The 20,809-nt window shown below is 38.6% G+C and overlaps 2 protein-coding genes across 2 annotated transcripts in view; one reads left to right on the top strand and one right to left on the bottom strand.

Annotated features, from left to right (window-relative positions):
* Positions 1–15,860, bottom strand: part of LOC135465520 (Fanconi anemia group A protein-like) — a 54,344-nt gene extending 38,484 nt beyond the window's left edge. The window contains exons 1-15 of the mRNA XM_064742759.1: positions 15,788–15,860; positions 13,408–13,514; positions 13,041–13,146; positions 12,451–12,629; positions 11,792–11,884; positions 9,608–9,735; positions 8,416–8,482; positions 7,768–7,801; positions 7,384–7,599; positions 6,281–6,358; positions 3,024–3,157; positions 2,491–2,598; positions 1,669–1,764; positions 864–923; positions 215–300 (exon numbers count right to left, since the gene is read on the bottom strand). Coding sequence (XP_064598829.1) covers positions 215–300; positions 864–923; positions 1,669–1,764; positions 2,491–2,598; positions 3,024–3,157; positions 6,281–6,358; positions 7,384–7,599; positions 7,768–7,801; positions 8,416–8,482; positions 9,608–9,735; positions 11,792–11,884; positions 12,451–12,629; positions 13,041–13,146; positions 13,408–13,514; positions 15,788–15,860 — 1,565 coding nt within the window. The remainder of the gene's footprint in view (positions 1–214; positions 301–863; positions 924–1,668; positions 1,765–2,490; positions 2,599–3,023; positions 3,158–6,280; positions 6,359–7,383; positions 7,600–7,767; positions 7,802–8,415; positions 8,483–9,607; positions 9,736–11,791; positions 11,885–12,450; positions 12,630–13,040; positions 13,147–13,407; positions 13,515–15,787) is intronic.
* Positions 15,861–15,953: 93 nt separating this feature from the next.
* Positions 15,954–20,807, top strand: LOC135465885 (NADH dehydrogenase [ubiquinone] 1 beta subcomplex subunit 9-like). Its single transcript, XM_064743253.1, has 4 exons — positions 15,954–16,102; positions 19,114–19,256; positions 19,930–19,985; positions 20,480–20,807. Exons 1-4 carry the CDS (start codon positions 16,002–16,004, stop codon positions 20,612–20,614), a joined length of 435 nt encoding a protein of 144 aa, XP_064599323.1. The 5' UTR covers positions 15,954–16,001; the 3' UTR covers positions 20,615–20,807.
* The last annotated feature ends 2 nt before the right edge of the window (positions 20,808–20,809 follow it).

Genomic DNA, 20,809 nt, shown 5'->3' with positions numbered 1-20,809 from the left:
AATCATTAAACTAACTAGGGGCCCCAGCTGTAATTTATACTTACATTCCCTTGTTTGTACATTCTTGATACCCAAGTTCTCAAGCCCTACCCTTCTTAGCTTTTAGACTCAACACTTTAGTATAAATATTAAAAAAAAAACATTACCTGAATAATAGCAAAAAGTATAATTTTATAGATTGAAAGATGTAAAACAATGTCTAAACGCTACATACCTGGCTTCAATGATAGAGGGGGGGATTTTCCCTGAACTGTCAAACACCGCCAAAGCCTTCTCTATCTCATTTTCCAGTTTCTGTGCCTTGAATGTGAAATATTATTGTTAAAAAACATCTTTTATTATTCTTTACTGAAGTCTAACAAACATAACACTGTCAGTTAATGTCCACAGATATATAATCTTCACAAAGCAGAGTTTGCTGTCAGATCTAACAAACATAACACTGTCAGTTGGTGTCCACAGATATACAATCTTCGCTAAGCAGAGTTTGCTGTCAGATCTAACAAAGTATACACTTAATATTCCCAATATTTATTTACTTAATTGTTCTTTAACTCAGGACTCAAAAATTTTCACTTTTACTATGCCGTTCACTTTTATGGGGGGTGAAAACTGGAATGCATAGGACAAACTTCCGACCTCTGACAAACTTTGCACACGTGAAACACAGACTTTGCATATCTAACAAATCTCCCGTTTGCACACATTGTAATCATTAAAAATCTGCAACCTGACACTCTCCAAAATCACAGAGAACTCCACACGCCACAAATGGAACACAATTTTTACGACGACAATCTGTTACAGGCTTCAATTTTTGAATCACATCTACGACGTGCAGAGTAGAGAGCATGTACTATCACCTTGTCAGAGCTGGTCCCAGGTGCTGCTGTATCCCCCACACCTCCGGAGTCAATAGGGTCCTGCAACAGACGATCAGCAAATGTATCCTTACCTGGAAATAGTCCGTCACAAGGATAGCATGACCTGATATGGATTCATCTGATACCTGATTCATATTCATCAGGTAGCGGTCTGACTTAAAACAGTTCAGCAGACTAATAAACAAACGAGAGTGACCCTAAACTCCTTATTAAAAACAAAAAAACAATCCACATACAAATAACCCCGCCAGTTATTGTTATTTATTTCACAGTCAGCATGATTTGACAGGTGCACCCTACTCAGCAGTTAATAGTCTGACATGAAGCAGTCCAGCAAACCAATGAACAAACAGAACAAGTCACTCTCAAATCCTCATGTTCCTATTCAGACAAAGAGCTAATTTAAAATGGACTTATTTTGGCTGGTGTTTTATGTTGTACTCAAGAACATTTCACTTGTACAGTGGTGGCCAGCGTTATAGTGAGGTAGAACACAACCATCAGCAGGTTGCTGGCAGACCTACCCACATACTGCTGGAGAGGACACTAGCATGAGCTGAACTCAAACACCAAAGGCTAACTAATACACGCTTTCACTACATATATGTATGGGATATATATTTGTTTTTATTCTTCTTTTGATGAAGGCATCACATATGCTTTAATTAACAAATGGTTTAATTTTACCAGTACATAAACTATTATAAATGAGAAAAGTGACATACCTCAGATGGCATGTTTGTTTCAGAGACGTGTACAGGAATAAGACCAGACGACTACTCACCTTGAGGTCAGCTAGCCTAGTTCTAGCCAGCGTCAGGTAATCTGATAGAACCTCTCTACACTTGGAGGGTACAAACGGTGGCTTCAGAATGTGCACCTGACAACATGCACACACAACCACAGATACAGCTAAACTCAAATGTCACCATTTGGTTTCCTCCAACCATAACATACGTCAAACATTCTTGGGTACAGCATTAGACAACAATCAATCAATGGATAAAGTTAATGAAAAAACAGTTAAGCTGGCCACATGCATCAAACAAACTTACATATATATATATATGTACAGACAGTTAATACTATAGAGATCTCTGTATAATCTGATTTTAAGGGTACCTGAACAATGATCCCTGTATTTGATTGTCTAAACTTTCTTTATACTCAACATTGTATTTCTCCAAAAAGTTCTCAACCCCTAAAAGCCTGGACATAACCATCGTAATATTGCTCTACAAATAAATTATCCAATCTTCTAAAATGAACTACATTTATATCCCTTAATCAATAAATGTAGATGATAATAATCTCAATAATCCATTATCATCATTATGTGATGATTTGCTAAATATCCTTCCTAAAATGAACACACATCCCATGAGCTTTCATGTGAGCACATTACAACATCTCTAGTGTTTATTTCAGTAATGGGTGTGCTTGACCACTCTCCACAGCCAAGGTTCAATTAGATTACATGTCCCTTCAAGCACAGGACTGTACTGTATACTCAACTGGACTTTATATATTCAGGTGACTATAAAAAAAAAAGTAAACTGTGAGACAAGCAATAGGAAAGTCTTCACATAGCCAATTACCCCCATACCTTCAAATGTTGAGACGTCTCAAATGGAACAATATCAGATAAAAACTTCATCAAGAACAAGAATGTCTTCCTGTTGTTCGCTGGAGATTTGGAGTCTCCAAATGTGATCTGAAAATAAGAGAGGGAAACACTTCTCTGAATTTGTACAGTTGTAAGTCTCTTCATATGAGGATTACTACTTAGAACATGGATCTCTTGCATACCAGGTACACCACAAAGATCACAGTTTATGAAGTTTGTTGTCACTGGAAAACTATAGTTACGGTAAAAAGGCATAGTTCAACAATATACTTTGGTATATTATCCTAGCATATTTTGAGACTTATAAACAGGTGGATTTCTCATCGCACCCCCATGTATCATTGTGCTTTATATGCACGTAAAACTTCAGGTCAATAAATCCTGTATTCTTTGAGATACCGCCCCTAACATTTCATTTACCATTAATTTTAGTAAACAATACACTAAGTCAGGAATTTGGTAATTAACGATCCCTGGAATGACCATTGTGCCTCTAGGACAACATGACCTACAGAGAACCAGTTCCTGTATGGTGGGAAAATATGAGGTCCCTCCAGGCAGGCCTGTCTTGCCAACAGGAAAACACCGGTCAGCTGAAGAGTCTCACAGTTCTCCATAGCCCTTCCCAGAAGCTCTTTTAACAAATCTAAGGGGACGAAGAAAAAAAAAAACAGAAAAAAAATCCATTTTTTCAAGTGCAAAAATGAACTCATTTAGTCATGAATTCAAACAGCTTGCTGGAAAAGGAGTGTTATATAAAAAGTTAAAAGTCATCCACAGCCTTTCATCTACTGCTAATACAAACAAGCGGAACATCCATGTGTTCATCACGTGCATGCATCTCTTCTCCTGGGTACTTCTCGCCCAGTATAAAATTTATTATTTCTCTGATTGTTTCTCAAAGACATGCAAGTAATTTTTCATGTGTAGTGTGGCACCCAGTTCTATTAGCGGTGGAAACCACAGTGCCTTAGGTAAACCACCACACAGTCTTTGTGACATACAGACTTGTGTATAACACACAAACTTGTACCTCAAACCGGCAGAATTGAGACGAGTGATCGTCAACGTGTGTTAGATGGCGCAGCCAGCCACGTTGTTGTTGTTGCCTGCTTATTGTCACCAAAGCTCGTCAAAGACTTCATGTGGGAAAATATACATGTACGTCCCTGCTTGAAGTGGAGATTTACCTGCTGTGAATACCTCAATACGGAGGCACTGATCTACGCCAGATTACAGGTAAAACACCTTTCACAATGTTTGGGGTGTCACGATAACAGAGCAGACTCAATATGGAGGCACTGATCTGTGCCAGATTACAGGTAAATCACCTTTTACAACATTTGGGGTGTCAGGATAACAGAGGAGACTAAATATGGAGGCAATGATCTGCGCCAGATTACAGGTAAATCACCTTTCACAACGTTTGAGGTGTCAGGATAACAGGAGACTCAATATGGAGGCACTGATCTGTGCCAGATTACAGATTAAACACCTTTCACAACGTTTGAGGTGTCAGGATAACAGAGCAGACTCAATATGGAGGCACTGATCTGTGCCAGATTACAGGTAAATCACCTTTCACAACATTTGAGGTGTCAGGATAACAGAGCAGACTCAATATGGAGGCACTGATCTGTGCCAGATTACAGGTAAATCACCTTTCACAACATTTGAGGTGTCAGGATAACAGAGCAGACTCAATATGGAGGCACTGATCTGTGCCAGATTACAGGTAAATCACCTTTCACAACATTTGAGGTGTCAGGATAACAGAGCAGACTCAATATGGAGGCACTGATCTACGCCAGATTACAGGTTAAACACCTTTCACAACATTTGAGGTGTCAGGATAACAGAGGAGACTCAATATGGAGGCACTGATCTGTGCCAGATTACAGGTAAATCACCTTTCACAACGTTTGAGGTGTCAGGATAACAGAGGAGACTCAATATGGATGCAATGATCTGTGCCAGATTACAGGTAAATCACTTTTCACAACGTTTGAGGTGTCACGATAACAGAGGACACTCAATATGGAGGCACTGATCTGTGCCAGATTACAGGTAAATCACCTTTCACGTTTGAGGTGTCAGGATAACAGAGGACACTCAATATGGAGGCACTGATCTGTGCCAGATTACAGGTAAATCACCTTTTACAACGTTTGAGGTGTCAGGATAACAGAGGAGACTCAATATGGAGGCACTGATCTGTGCCAGATTACAGGTTAAACACCTTTCACAACGTTTGAGGTGTCAGGATAACAGGAGACTCAATATGGAGGCACTGATCTGTGCCAGATTACAGGTAAATCACCTTTTACAACATTTGGGGCATCAGGATAACAGAGGAGACTCAATATGGAGGCACTGATCTGTGCCAGATTACAGGTAAATCACCTTTTACAACATTTGGGGTGTCAGGATAACAGAGGAGACTCAATATGGAGGCACTGATCTGTGCCAGATTACAGGTAAATCACCTTTTACAACATTTGGGGCATCAGGATAACAGAGGAGACTCAATATGGAGGCACTGATCTGTGCCAGATTACAGGTAAATCACCTTTAACAACGTTTGGGGCATCAGGATAACAGAGCAGACTCAATATGGAGGCACTGATCTGTGCCAGATTACAGGTAAATCACCTTTAACAACGTTTGGGGCATCAGGATAACAGAGGACACTCAATATGGAGGCACTGATCTGTGCCAGATTACAGGTAAATCACCTTTCACCATGTTTGGGGCATCAGGATAACAGAGGAGAAATGTGGAGGTGAGCGTTAGGGTAAAGCGCCATCCCAGCTCCTGCTGCTGAACAACTGTACTCAGTACATTCCCAATCTCCTCTGATGTCATCAACAGAAACAACTGTGAACAAAACAAAACAGGATATACAAGTACTAACGGGCCTCACATATATTTATTTGACCATTGCCAATGCCAAATGCCAAAACCTGTGCACATATACCAATGTGGTCATTTTCTTGAGTGGAGAAAACTGGAGTTGCCAGGGTAAACAACAAACACCTGGCAAGCTGTTACACTTCCAAAGATCACAGCACCTAACTTATATTTGGTAGCAAGGCTCCGAACAGATACATGAACACAGAACTTCAGCTCAATACATAATAAATGAAATCATGAATTTGGTAATTTACTGTAATCAATATGCACACAGAGCATCAGTGATGGGACATTGTGCCTTACATGCACGTAAAACTTCAGGTCAATACATGCTATACGTTCTGTGATACCACCGCTAACATGTTGTTTAACTCAGATTGTAATACATAATACACTAAGTCCCAAAATTGGTAAGGTACGTTATTTAATATGTACACACTGAATCAATGACAGAATATCCCCCTGGTGTTATTGTGCTCTATATGTGCGCTAACCTTGATCTCAATACCGGCAGTACGTTTTAAAATACCAAATTTTGTTCAACATTGCCCTCCCAGTTATTAGACGCTGACACTCAGGGTACGACACAAACTAAAACTTACAAAGGTATTGTCACAAAAAACAAGAAGGCCACACAATAGAATATTCACACGTTCACAAGTTTTGATAATAATGTTTAGTTTATCGCCACTGTTTTAAACAAGTTAAGAAAGTAATTATGTGTTTATCTGTGTTTGCCTTTAAAGAATAGTACTTCGAATTTCTGTCTTAATTTACAATGGACGACTAGAGAAAACGATTTCTGATTAAGAAACATCATTGAAATAGACTTAAATTGGCAAACTATCTTTTTTACCTGTTTTATAAGAGATGTTAAGAATTCTGGTGGACTTTGCATACGTCCACTGGTGTTGATTCTGTATAGCCTCTGATACTAAAACATAAACGGGCAATACCATACAATCTGCCTTCAAGGAAAATTTTCAAACAGGCACTTCAGGTACAGACCGGCATAAAACATCAATCAAACATATATATGTATATATTATGGTCACTGACAACTGCTGACTAAGCAAATGAACATGTTTTACTTTTCTGCAAACCTTAAGTATCCAGCTGTATACAGTTCTTTTGATCTATACGTGCTTGCATCCACATGGTGTCAGTTGCTTGAGATCGCAAGGTTTTTTCAAACCGTTTTGACATAACCGCTATGCATAAGTTGGAGCACACTAGTTGGACCTCGTTTAACACAACAAAATCATCCAAAAAAAATCGGGGGACTCCAGGTTACAATGTACCTGTATCTTCACCATACTGAACACAATACACGACATCCATTTTCATTTACTTTATTGACTGTGTTTTTAACGTAAAACCTAGGAATTTTGACTTACACGATGACAGTCTGTTTTATCAGTATAGGAAACTGGAGTGTTGTTAGTAAACTGATGACATTTGGACAGCTACCGACAAACGTTGGTAAACTGATGACATTTGGACAGCTACCGACAAACATTGGTAAACTGATGACATTTGGACAGCTACTGACAAACGTTGGTAAACTGATGACATTTGGACAGCTACCGACAAACGTTAGCAAACTGATGACATTTGAAAAGCTACCGACAAACGTTAGTACACTGATGACATTTGGAAAGCTACCGACAAACGTTGGTAAACTGATGACATTTGGACAGCTGACGACAAACATTCACAGGTGTGACACACAAATCTGCACACCATACTGGTGGAAGGCGAGTGGTCTTCAACCAACACAAGGCTGTGCAAATGGCCCCCTGAATCTCATAAAATGCTAAATGCCATAAATGCTTTAAGAATATCGAGAGCAGGGGAATCTAGAGACTTCCTGTCTGAAAATAAACCTACAACTCTTGTGTGCTAGTGGACAGTGATCAATCGCATTATCACTGAGTCACGTCTGAACATTCATCTTACCTTTCAAGTCAGATCCTTGTTTCACCAAATGGTAAATAAGGTGGGTAGAAAATCTCTTCAAAGTGCTTTGGCAGAGTTGTTTTGATGACATCAGAAGGTTGATAAAGCTGTGGTTAGTCTCGCTGACCTCAGTCTGGATCTGAACTGGTGTTTCCATCCCTGGTTTCTTGCTGTCAGGTGCTTCTGTGATTGGATGAGTGACAGAATCCACAATATCTGTGAACAGTCAAAGTTTCCATCAGTAGGATGTGAGTTTAATACAGTTCCTCAGATTTGCACTTGAAATTAGCATAAATTACAATTTACACACCTGCAACTATGTTTGATTTCACATTATTCTTTGACGAAAACAGCAACAGTTATATACTTTAGTGCTCATCCTACCTGAGAGCCATAGTTCCAGTACAGCAACACTTATCTGAAAAACAGCGCAAAAACACCAGATAAAATCAATCAAATTGATAAATAAACAGATTTACAAAACAAATACAACATATTTTAAAACCATAAGGGCGTGAACAAATCAGGCTGGATCACCACAAAAACAAAATTTCACGCATTGTTTTACATACAAAAGCATGTTGGTTTGCTCAATCACTGTGAACAACATTATTTGTTACATCAACTTACAGAAATCAACCAATCAATGGATGAGAACTGCCAGCTGATTGAGACTTCCATGATGATTCAACTCCTACATGTACCATGACACTGTCCCATTATTGCAAACCTATCACAACGACCATATGACTTTATTTATGTCTCAGAAATTATCTGGGAACAGTGCTGTATTGACTACCATGGTCTTGGTGTTTATTCATTTTTGTTTATACCACTTGAAATCACGATTAGTTCCTAACGCTTGCAATACCAATAACTACCGGCTCAACATGTCAGTATGTCATCTCATTTCAAGCTTTTCAGCCACATGAGACTCAAACAAAAAAAAAAATAACACAAAAAATTAATGAAAACTGTTTTTAATTCATTCCAGGTCCAAAAGTCCAACACTGTTTATGAATGAATTCTCACCTTTCTCACACCTGAGCTATCTTCATTACTTTCACTAAATCCTTTGAAACTAGGAAGCTGAAAATCTCTGAAATAAGGTATCAATAAGGCACATGTGTGTTTGCTAAATACATTTTTAAAGGCAAATAAAGGTCATAAATTTGTTGGTACTGAAACTTTCTTGGATCAGGATTATACCATGTAACCATACCTTCCAAAAAAATGTCAACATATTTTAGTAAGAAAATAGAACACATGCAAAATAATTAACTTAGTCATGAGCAAAATTTTGGGACAAATACAATAAAACATCCCAATGTCTATGATACATGAACTCTTCCTAATATGAAGGAAAGACAGGATATCCTTCTGAATAGAAAGATATTTTACACTGCGTAATATCCACTTTTTCATCCGCAAGTACAAAATATAAGCAGGATATCTATCTTAACATCTTTAGGTTTCACTAAGGAATTTTTACTTTCATTACAAAAACCAAATTCAACTTAATTAAACAATCGAGCCAATATTTCACCTGTTTGAAATGGCACATTACATTATTTCAAACCTTTAATAATATTTGATTGCTCATCTTCATGGCCTTCATAACTATCTCTCAGCTGTTCACAAAAACATCTTACAAACTTGCTGTCGTTCTGCTTTCTGAAAAGAAAAGAAGATAAAAACAGACGCCTTTAATTAGATACAAAAACACTGACAACAGTAAAATTACAACAGTGCAATGTAACAGTAAATGTGTGTGAGTTGCAAACTAACACAATACACAAATAATGACAACACAATGTCATAACAATACTGAACAGTCTTCCCTGAAATACTAATAGTACTGTTTATTTATCTGATTTATTTGATTGGTGTTTTACGCCGTACGCAAGAATATTTCACTTATACGACGGCGGCCAGCATTATGGTGGGAGGAAACCGGGCAGTGCCCAGGGGAACCCACAACCATATGCAGGTTGCTGAAGACCTTCATACTTACGGCCGGAGAGAAAGCCAGCATGTGCTGAACTCACGCGACCGCATTGGTGAGAGGCTTCTGGGTCATGATGCTGCACTAGCGCGCTAACCAACTGAAACACAGCAGCCCCCAAAATTGTACTGTGTCAAAACTGTCACAATAATGTTACACTTTAAACCTCTTTAAAAAAAAAAAAACCAAAAAAAAAAAAACGTGGCACAAATGCTGCACCCTATCAGACGCAGGTTTGAACAGACTGTTGCCAAGAGTTTACTGTATCCGTACTCTACTAGGAACATATCCAAGGGCATCACTCCGGAGCTGTGCAGCTGCCAGGTCACAAACAAGGGCAGGTAATCCTGAATAGCAAGACAAATGTGAGCATGTAATATCTACCGACATGATAAGAAAACTTTGGAGGTACATGCGTATCTATGTATTCCATGAAATCTATGCTGTATTTGTTGAACCCACACGAATTAAAGCCATTTCAGCACATGGAAACTGATACATCTGCCGCTCTTTCATCTGACAGTGTCAGACAACAATCTAACAAGCTATACTGCCTGGCTAAATTATTCACAATAATCATCAGTTGGAGTTTTCAAACAATGAACTCTCACCTATGTATATATTCTCTGTACTAAATAGTCCATAACTAAATGTTTTGTGATTTTAATTAACTTCTTTTTCTTGATGTAAATCATGTGCCATGTCTGCCTGAATCTACCAGTACTGCTCAATCGCATCATTACTGATCAAGTTTCATGATTCCCTGTCAGAAGACATGGGTATATTTGCATTACTGATCACGTTTCATTATTGCCTGTTACAAGACATTGGTATCTTTGCATTTTACTGATCAAGTTTCATTATTGCCTGTTAGAAGACATGGGTATATTTGCATTACTGATCAAGTTTCATTATTGCCTGAGAAGACATGGGTATATTTGCATTTTACATATCAAGTTTCATATTCCCTGTCAAAAGACATAGGTAAATTTGCATTCACATTTATCTTCATATATATACACAGTGTAGCCTCGCAAAAAGATGCCTCAATATAGCGCGTAATGGGATAGAATGCAACCCAAATCTCGTCTCCCCAAATTTGTGGTGTACTGTCATATAAGAACAGCCAAAACTGCAAACGAATAAAGATTTTTCACCAAGAAATGTACATAAATAAGGCGACATCATTTCTTACTGTTGGTGTGTGATCCATGTGTTACCGGCATTTGATATTTTAGGCTTAAGCTACTGAATATTACCCGAGTATAAGCAGAAAGAAATGGATTTTTTGTAATGATGGAAGTGGTTATAACTGGTTACCTCTTCTTTGTGAGAAAACGCGCATGACGTTGTTATTACAGCATTACATCCGCATGTGTGGCTTCGTCGGCAAAGCAGAACAAATTTTGCTCACTGTGACAGGCATGCCTCGTAAAGGGATTAATATCTGTACACTTTCAGTAAATGCTGATAACTTTAATCACATTACTGAATGGCTATAAAGCGAGGTGTCAAACTACAGAGAGTGAGAATTGGCTTACTGGCGTGTTGACATGTGAGAGTTGAGATGAACTCACACAAATATTTGAGAATAGCTTCTTAATTTTTTCCCCCTTTCCTTCGTTTAATACATTGATTTAGCATGATATACATTAAAATGCTGAACATTATGATTTTATTTCTGTTCAGTTGCTATGACGTGGTCACGTGATCGAGTTGAGAGTCGTCTGCAGTCCACCATTTTGAATATGAGGCATTTAAGCTCCAGGAATTACTTCTGATGCAAGCAGACATGGACAAATTGGATGCCAAATGTGATGTAGCTTTTTTTCTTTAAAAATAAAGTGGATGAAACTAAGTCACTTGAATTCAGCTTGTGGAAATGTTTAACTTTGCTCCGAGTTCTGTAGATCAGCTCAGGCCTGTGATTACACGATACGAGGCTAGCTTCATGCGATACAACTCGTAGGGCGGTGCTGAAATGCTTGAATCCTTAGGTAACACAAAATCTCAGGCGTTTATGGTAAACTAACAATAAGAAAGCATTTGACAAAACACATTTTGCATCGATATAACATCGTTCAATGTCAAAATCATGACCTGTAAGATTTATCGAAGCTGGATCTCAAGGCCATTTCATTGCAGCACGAGGTAGCCTAAAAACACTCAGGAATTTGTCTCCAAAGCAGCGCACTGTAGCGAGGTTACACAGTATTTACAGAAAAAAACTGAAATACAGCTTTTGGTTATTGTACTAAATGTAATATCTGCCTACAACATCCCTCAATGTGGCAGGGAGGTTGAAGAAATGATTATTAGTGGTATCACAGTAAAGAATAGAGAAGAGAACTACATGCACTGGTTGGTTATCAGAAGCACTGCAATGGGCAGACTGGTACTTACCTCTTTACATATAAGCTTTGTAAAATGCAGCTGATTAAAACTGTCCTTCCTCACAAATTCTTCAGCTGTCTTCACTATTATTAGACACTGCTTCTGAAATTTGAGTTAATACATTACACACAATGTAGTACATAGTAATAATGAGAATTGTTTAAATGTCATTACACATGTATATCACGCTCCAAAAATTGGCTAGGTAAAACTATGTATCAAGCTCCTCTTCTCAGGGCCCAGTAAACTTTTTGAACTTTTGGTAAATTAAACTTTGTTATTCTACTAGGTACTCAGTTTCTACCAGGTATAGTACAAATCACAGTAAGAAGTTTGTGAACACCTCTCCTTTGGCTTGTATCCACTTATTATAGAGCCCTTGTCTGCAATCTTTTATTCTTCACGTAATCCGGACAAGTTCGCAGGACAGTCATGACAAGCGTACAAAAATAATCCTACAAATATGTGAAACTTGCAAGAAAAGATCAATGATCTCTACAATATGTCAAGCTTACAGGAAAAGATCTAGGACTTATTAAAATTAAATTGCACAATTAAAATGTTGCAAAAGAAGAACTGGCCTCCTAGGATAATGCTGAGCTTGCAAGAAATGATTTTTATGTATCAAGCTTGGAGACAACAATAGCTATGTATCTTGCCTCTCCCACCTTATCAGTTGATGTCAGTCCCCCAGGGGTACGCTTGGCTGTCTCATTTCCTGTCTTAAAAACTCGCCTCTTCCCCACCATGTCTGTCAGCTTCCCAGCACAGACGTTAGGAGCAACAACAGATACAGGTGAGTTCAGAATCCTAGACTTGTCCCTGATTAAACTAGTCAAACTGAAAACTACAACAGATTCAATACACTATTAGCACACTTGTCATCATTCATTAAAAAAGACAAAATGAAAACTACTAACACTAAAATAAACATTTAACACATTTCTCATCTCCTTTATAAAACAATCAAAACTGAGAAGTCCATGTGCATGTATAACAACAGACCTAACTACACTTGTAACACACACACACACTCCAGAAATTATATGCTTGTTAGATTGTTGTATAAAACCATACTTCAGAAGGCTTTTCTTTTTCACTGAAACATGTATTACATGCAAACACTTGAGCACTGCATCTCTTATTGTAATATACACCTAACATGTAATATTAAGAGTCTGTAAAATTGTGGGTAACCTGTTAAGACATCTCCCAGCCTTGTGTTACTCTCCCAATACGTGAATCATTGTTAACTGACCTGTCATGGAGGATGGATCATTCCGAGAAGACAGATTTTCATCAACACTATCAGGCAGGGCTCCTTTTTCCTTATGGCCAGTCTGGGCTCTGCCATGATCATCACACTACAAAATTATCAGGCAATAGCAATAAGTATTAAAACAAGGGACATGAGAATATGGGAACATGTATTTGACATAGCAAAGTCTCACAAAGTCACCTTCTGTTCCCTCACACAAGCACACAAATAACTTTCAACCAATGTAAGACAGCTCAAATGGCCCCCTAGCACCAGTCATTGCTCACTGTTACCAAAGTCTCACAAAGTCACCTTCTGTTCCCTCACACAAGCAAACACATTCAATTTCATACAACGAAAACGGTACCTCAGCCAATAGTCCATCCACGTCTTGATGGTGAGCTATCAACTGGAAGACAGCATCCTGCAAGGCCAGTTTACTGTTCTCTGAGAGACATTCAGATCTACGGGAATCTGAAACAAACACATAGATGGGAACACACCAGCAGCTATAGAGCACAACACATAAGTAAGATTATGTACCTGTAAGTCCATCAAACAGTAATGAACAATAAAATTGAACAATCTGTGATGAAAGCTGTCAACAATATGTATTATGAAAAACATTAGGTACATGTAGCCTGCCACCAATTAAAAAAAACAAGGTGTGACAGGTAATGAAATTAGTGTCTGCTAAACAAAAACAGGTAACTAGTTTAATGCTGATGAACAAGATAGGCTAAGCTGGAATAAGCCAGCCTTCAAGATACATCTCTTGACACTGAATGAATGATTAGGGCTTTACTCCTGACACTGAATGAATGATTAGGGCTTTACGCCTGACACTGAACACAATAAACTACAACAGCAATGGAAATCGTAAGGTTATAGCCAGCTACCTGCCCAACAGAACACAGGTGCCATTTGAACACCCTGTTTTCAGCACTTTTAAGGTGAGAGATAGGAGAAAATGAAATCTGGACACCTTGCTATTATAAAATGGCTTCAAAAAGGGATGTTTAGACACTCTCTTTCACAATTGTGGCTAACCCCCTGATGAAATATAATCTTTTTCTGGGGTGATTTCAATGCTAGGACTTGGTTATATGTCAAAACTATGAGTAACCTGCATTACACAACATTTCAAAACTGCTGTCTACGGCAAGGCATTTGGTTTCGACAAAGTTCGAATGTGACCACAAGACGAGGAATTAATTAATTTCACTGGTAGTGTATAAAGATGACAGCAACTGAGATTCCTTTGCAGAATGACACAGAAATGAACAACAGAGGTGAGATTGATCGCCATGAGTAGGAAGGAGGTGAAATTTGCACCATGATTGTTTGACAGACAGGAGTGCAGTTACACTTACACTGAATGTAAGAACTTTAAAATAACACATTGTGCCTATCAGTAGATGGACAAGGGTTGCCATATTTTTTCACCACTTTGCAGGCCTTCAGTCCTTACCTGCCTGGGCCTGGTTCCATTAAGTCCTTGAATGCTAAGCTGATTATATAGCTATCATGGAAATTTTAATTTAATGTGATGGTGACAGTTACTATCGACTTTTGACAGTAACCAGATGTGAGTCTGGGCTTTCCTCCACAAATATGACAAAGCACTTGCAGACTGCTAATTATACATGTAACTTGAAAACTTGCATGGTGACTAGTCATGAGCGTTGTCATGGCAGTTATCACTATTTGTCATGGTAGTTATTATCATGCGTCATGGTAGTTATCATCATGTCATGGTAGCTATTATCATGTGTCATGGTAGTTATTATCATCTATCATGGTAGTTATCATCATCTGTCATGGTAGTCATCATCTGTCATGGTAGTTATCATCATGTCATGGAAGTTATTATCATCTGTCATGGTGGTCATCATCTTTCATGGTAGTCATCATCTGTCATGGTAGTCATCATCATCTGTCAGGGTAGTTATCATGTCATGGTAGTCATCATCATGTCATGGTAGTCATCATCATCTGTCGTGGTAGTTATTATCATCTTTCAGATTAATGCTTTTAAATGCAGAACTGGGTTCAGGTATAAAATCGATGACAACCACTTTTTAGGCATAAGGCACATCAGCATTTCAAGAGTCTTTTTGAGAGTTCATACGGGTTTGGGTGAGACATGGTACCGTACACAGCTGAAAGACATCATACTGTACCAAAGGTTCCAGTAGGAACAGCTAGTGAGTTCAGGAGAGCCATAATTAATGAACTGAACAACCAGCCTGAGTGTAAAATCACATCATTTAGTGGAGTTGGTTTGAGACGTTCTCCACCTTGTCTCTCGGTTAAACCCACAACATACAAAATTCTTGAAATAATGATTCAGCTAAAATTGGATGTCAATGACATATACATATATATATATGCAAGACATGAGAGACTCTCCAGAAATGACTTAATTTTAAATATAGGCCTATTCAAGGAAAAAACTATGCCCTTCAATCACACTGTAATCAATGACAATAGTTCTTTGACCGCTTACTGTGTCTACAGCTACAGATCTAGTACTGAATTTTACAAATAGGGGCCTACTGGATAAAAATTTCCGTGTAAGGTTCTACATTGGGGTTTTTGTTTTTTTTTTTTGACTTTAAAACTTAAATTAAAAATAACACTTTTCATTCCGACCGACTAACTTTTACTGTCAGTTGTAAAAGCGAATTATCCGACCAGTAATCTATAAAAACGCTCCTGTCAATCCTTCGTTTAGAAGAACGTACTGATCAAGAAATCAAAGCGTCTTTTGGCTTCAACTTTTGCCTCGCTGTCACTTCTCCTTTTCCTGCTCGCCATCTTTCTCTTTCCCGCGGCACCACTCAGCAGAAGTACACATGACAGTTTTTGCTCAGCCAATGAGCACATCGTTTGCAGAAGTTTTGGCCAGAACGTCGGCAAGGCGCTGTGACATCGGTTGACTTTGCAGGAAAGTTCAGAATGTCTTACTTGCAAACACGCGTCTTGTCTCACGGACAGAGAGTTTGTAAACTGTATAAGCAAACTTTGAGGCAACTAGAATCATATTATGGAGACAAAAGGTAATGACTAAACTTTAAAGTTACAATTTTGTTCCTGCTGATTCGCCACGTCTATTAGACATTAGCTATGGTCCAATTTTCGTTAGCCTCCGTCTGTGCAGTGGTAAAGACTATGTCATCTTTTCGTCTGCCGATTTATCACAAGCACAACGTTGATCGGTTATTTCCTAGGCTGGCCTCGTTCTAATAGTTGTACATACAAGTCACGTGACCGATATGAGAATAGAAAAAATATGGTTGTTCAACGGAGATAATACATACGAAAATCATTACAGTAACACTAGGCAAATCTGGTCGCCCGTTTGACTGGCTCCCTCCCCCAGACATCAGATGGCGCTAATCGTTCATTCTCCCAGGTGATCAAAATGGTGGCAGGTGGCCACAGTGGGGGTAGTGTCGAAAATGTATTTATTTTGAGAATTTGTGCAGTTGTCATGGATCGATTTTGGTTCAGCGAGGTGCAAAAGAGGTTAGTTGATTATGGGGACCATTCTGTTGATTCGGTCGATTTATGCATGTGAAGATGCAGTAAATGTGGCTTACTGTCTATCCGACACATTAGGAGCAGTTTCTCCTCGTAACTCTCCCGGCTATTTAATTCTACATGTAGCTACATGAAAGTAAATGTACTTCCATACTAATTTGAACCCATTGTGCACATTGTTCCAATTTATGACACTGGCATCTCTAGCCAGACTCTAGATTCTGAGTTTTTAGATGTTGATTTTGATCTTTGTCCAGGCATTTTCAGGAGCACTGGTAATAGATGGACTGGTATTAAAGTTGTTGCCCTGTGTTACACTGTACATTTTGTGTGTTCCTCTTAAGATTTAATATTTATTTACTACTTGCTTTTTATCCACTTCACAGTAAAAATCATTCTATTCTAAATGGTTTCTAAATTCATACCTATATTCCATGACAACGGCCGAGACATGTTATTTTGGGCAAATAGCCTATGTCTATATAGGAGGCATATGATCGCGTAGAGTATAAACACGTATGATGTACAGAGATTTAGTATCTATCAGTTTTCAATTCAGTTAATGATAGTATTTTATAACTGCTATGTGTGGGTGCCGTTTTGGAAATCAGCCGTATTCCTCTCGTAGCTTTGAGCTGTAAAATGAGGAGACTTGAAAAAACTAACTCTAGGTTTCTTTGACCACCTGTTTTTACAACCGTATGCCAAACAGCAAACCATTTCGTGGACAAAGATGATATGCTTGCTGTCACTCCAGTAACTTTTTTAACACTGAACTAAATTGCAAAGCTCTGACATCTTGTATGTAGTTTTTTTCAATATCTTTTTTACACTCAATTTAACAATGTATACAAGGGTATAGCTAATTATTAATAAATAATAAATCTGGACACTAATCATTTAAGGATTCCCATGCTAACATTGTTAGTGGGGCCTAATATTTCATACATGTATATGAAGATCAGACAGTTATGCCCAGAATGAATTGGGTCTTTTATATCTCTTCGATGCTGCAAACAGGGCTTTCTACATAATAACAGCCGAGGATGGTTTCACAATAATTTGCCTTCATGATGATGTGTAGTTTAGCTGGTGATGGCACCACATCGATACTTCTTTGTTTCTTTGCTTATTCCCCAGTCCACTTATTTTGGACTCATCACTCATGTACATGTATATCTCGGAGCTCAAACTTGGTCAAACAGGGCCAGATCAAGTCAAAGGCCACCCAGAGCGTTTCCGATGCCCTCAAACTATGTGCATAGTGCTTCCCGCCTTGTAGCGTGGACTTTCCTAACCCACATACATGTACTTATGTCATGATGATACCCTGAACATAGGTGTACAATAACAGGTAAAGCAAATGTTCAGAGTGGTATCTGAAGTTCTACATGTATTGAGCTCTGTTTCTGCACACGTGTAGAGCACAGTAACACAAGTGGAATGTTCCATTATGATGTGAGCATATTTATTACCGTATTAAGCAGAAGTTTGCATTCATGTGTCTTCTCCAGGCGAACTCTTTGGTCGCAGTGCTACTAAATCAGAGTATTTTCTTCTTTTCAGTAGACTAAATGTATCTGAACACATGTAGTTTTTATGGTGCAGGCTTGTGTTTTCAGCAGACTGAATGTGTCTGAACACACGTAGTTTTTATGGTGCAGGCTTGTATTTTCAATGGACTGAATGTGTCTGAACACATGTAGTTTTTATGGTGCGGGCTGGTGATGTCAGTGGACTGAATGTGTCTGAACACACGAACTGAATGAACTGAATATGCCTGAACACATCTAGTTTTTATAGTGTGGGCCTTTGTTTTCAGTGGACTGAATGTGTCTGAACACATGTAGTTTTTATGGTGCAGGCTTGTGTTTTCAATGGACTGAATGTGTCTGAACACATGTAGTTTTTATGGTGTGGGCTGGTGTTTTCAGTGGACTGAATGTGTCTAAACACCTAGTTTTTATAGTGTGAGCTTTTGTTTTCAGTGGACTGAATGTGTCTGAACACGTAGTTTTTATGGTGCAGGCTGGTGTTTTCATTGGACTGAATGCATCTGAACACATGTAGTTTTTATGGTGGAGGCTTGTGCTTTCAGTGAACTTAATGTGTTTGAACACCTAGTTTTTATGGTGTGGGCTAGTGTTTTCAATGAACTGAATATGTCTGAACACGTAGTTTATATGATGCAGGCTTGTGTTTTCAATGGGCTGAATGCATCTGAACACATCTAGTTTTTATGGTGCAGGCTTGTGTTTTCAATGGACTGAATGTGCCTGAACACGTAGTTTTTATAGTGTGGGCTTTTGTTTTCAGCGGACTGAATGTGTCTGAACACATAGTTTTTACAGCGAGGGCTTTTGTTTTCAGCAGACTGAATGTGTTTAAACACATGTAGTTTTTATGGTGTGGGCTGGTGTTTTCAGCGGACTGAATGTGTCTGAACATGTTCTGTGGTGCGGGCAGGTGTTTTCAGTAGACTGAATGTGTCTGAACATGTTCTGTGGTGTGTGCTTGTTTTTTCCAGATACTGGTACAGATATAATTGTGTCCTGATGAGAGCCAGGTTTGATGAAAACAAAGATGTGAAAGATTTAAGGGTGGCCAAGAAGCTTTTGGAGGATGGCGAGAGGGAACTGTTCTTAAACCAGCATGTCCAGCCTGTGAAATGTAGGTTGTTGAAGTCAGAAGCATGATTGGATGTTACATGTACCTTTAAAGTACTATGGCAAAGAGCGGCTTAGATATCACTCAGTCATTAAAAGGAAAGAAAAGAAATGAAATTCCCTTGGCTATAATACCTTAAATAAAATTTAATTTTTGTTAAGAAACAAAGCCATAAAGAAAATATTGTCACTCTGTTGTGATGGCCTGGTCCTGGTGACAGGTCTGTTGGCCAATAATCCTTGGCTGATTTGGGTAACAAACTGTGATCCTGGTGATGGTTGTGTACATGTATATCCAAGTCACTTTACTTGCACACACAGAGGCAGCAACTTGAAGCAGAAAGTGATAAGGTGTATCCAGTCACACGAAAGCTACTTGTAGATGGGATTATCTGAGATTCTCTCGCGCTGAAAGATACTTTTGTGGGTGGTAAAGTCAGTGAAAAATATTGTCATTAAACCTAAGGGAATTTTATGCAGCCGTATCAACCCTGGTGTAATAATGTGTTATCATAGCTGGCACATGTATACATGTATGAATCTAGTTTTCATATTTAAAAGGCTGCATGTTTCTGGTATATGTAAGGGACTTTCTTTATGGCAGGTTAATTGTAAGGTTGACAACTCCTCTCGCTGTGTCAGTATTGACTGACTGTTTACTTTCTGTCCTGTTCCAGTTCCTAATTCGCCTGGTGGAGTGGCGTATGGCAGAGAACCCCCTGTACCTGACTGGGTGAGTTGTGTTACAGAATACATACATTGTAGTTAACCATTTCATGTCCAGAGGAAATCTTTCTGAGGTGGGTGTAACAAAGCATCCCTAGCATTACATGTGCATATATCACTGATATCAACTATCAGATTTTTCCCAGATTTTCAGATTTTGTTTGTAATTTGAAGTGTTTTGAGTTAAATTTTTTTTGTCTCCTGTCCAAACACCCAAATAACATCTAAGTAAGATTATTGTTGGGAAGTTGATACATGTATTACTATATATGTATATCATATGTATATAGACCTATGTATCATTCAGAGCTTTCTACAAACCCCTGTTATTCAGTGGTTCATCACATGCAGTGTGAGTGGCAAGATTAGACATTATGATAGCTTGGTACATTATCTTGGTACGTTATCTTGCACAACATAGACTAATTTACTCAAGTAGTTAACATGCACGCACATTGTTACAGGGACACTACATGTAACATTGATGGGTAACTCTTTCAGATCTATGACACATGGGCACCCCTGGAGAAGGCACAGTACCCTGAATATTTTGCTCGGCGAGAGAAGAGGAAGCAGGAGTATATTGAGCGATGGGAGAAGCAATACGGCAAGCCCCAACTGGATGGGGCCCATTGATGATGGAGGAAGTGCTATTTCTGTTTGGACATTACTATAATAATATCCCGCTTTTTGGAATACCGTTGTATTTGTAAATAGAATCTGCACCAATAGGAGGCTGTCTGATTTGACATACAGTAACAGCTGACCTGGACCCTCTGAGGTGTGTGCGCTGTATCTCGTAGATGTGTAGTAAAAAGTTGACTTTAAAAA

This window comes from Liolophura sinensis, chromosome 5 (genome assembly GCF_032854445.1).
Source record: "Liolophura sinensis isolate JHLJ2023 chromosome 5, CUHK_Ljap_v2, whole genome shotgun sequence".
In the NCBI taxonomy this organism is placed as follows: domain Eukaryota; kingdom Metazoa; phylum Mollusca; class Polyplacophora; order Chitonida; family Chitonidae; genus Liolophura; species Liolophura sinensis.
This window is presented reverse-complemented; position numbering and strand designations above follow the sequence as displayed.

Coding starts and splice junctions, on each gene's coding strand:
- LOC135465885 (XM_064743253.1), top strand. CDS start 16,002: ATGTCTTACTTGCAAACACGCGTCTTGTCTCACGGACAGAGAGTTTGT. Junction 16,103..19,113: donor TCATATTATGGAGACAAAAG/GTAATGACTAAA, acceptor TGTTTTTTCCAG/ATACTGGTACAGATATAATT. Junction 19,986..20,479: donor AACCCCCTGTACCTGACTGG/GTGAGTTGTGTT, acceptor TAACTCTTTCAG/ATCTATGACACATGGGCACC.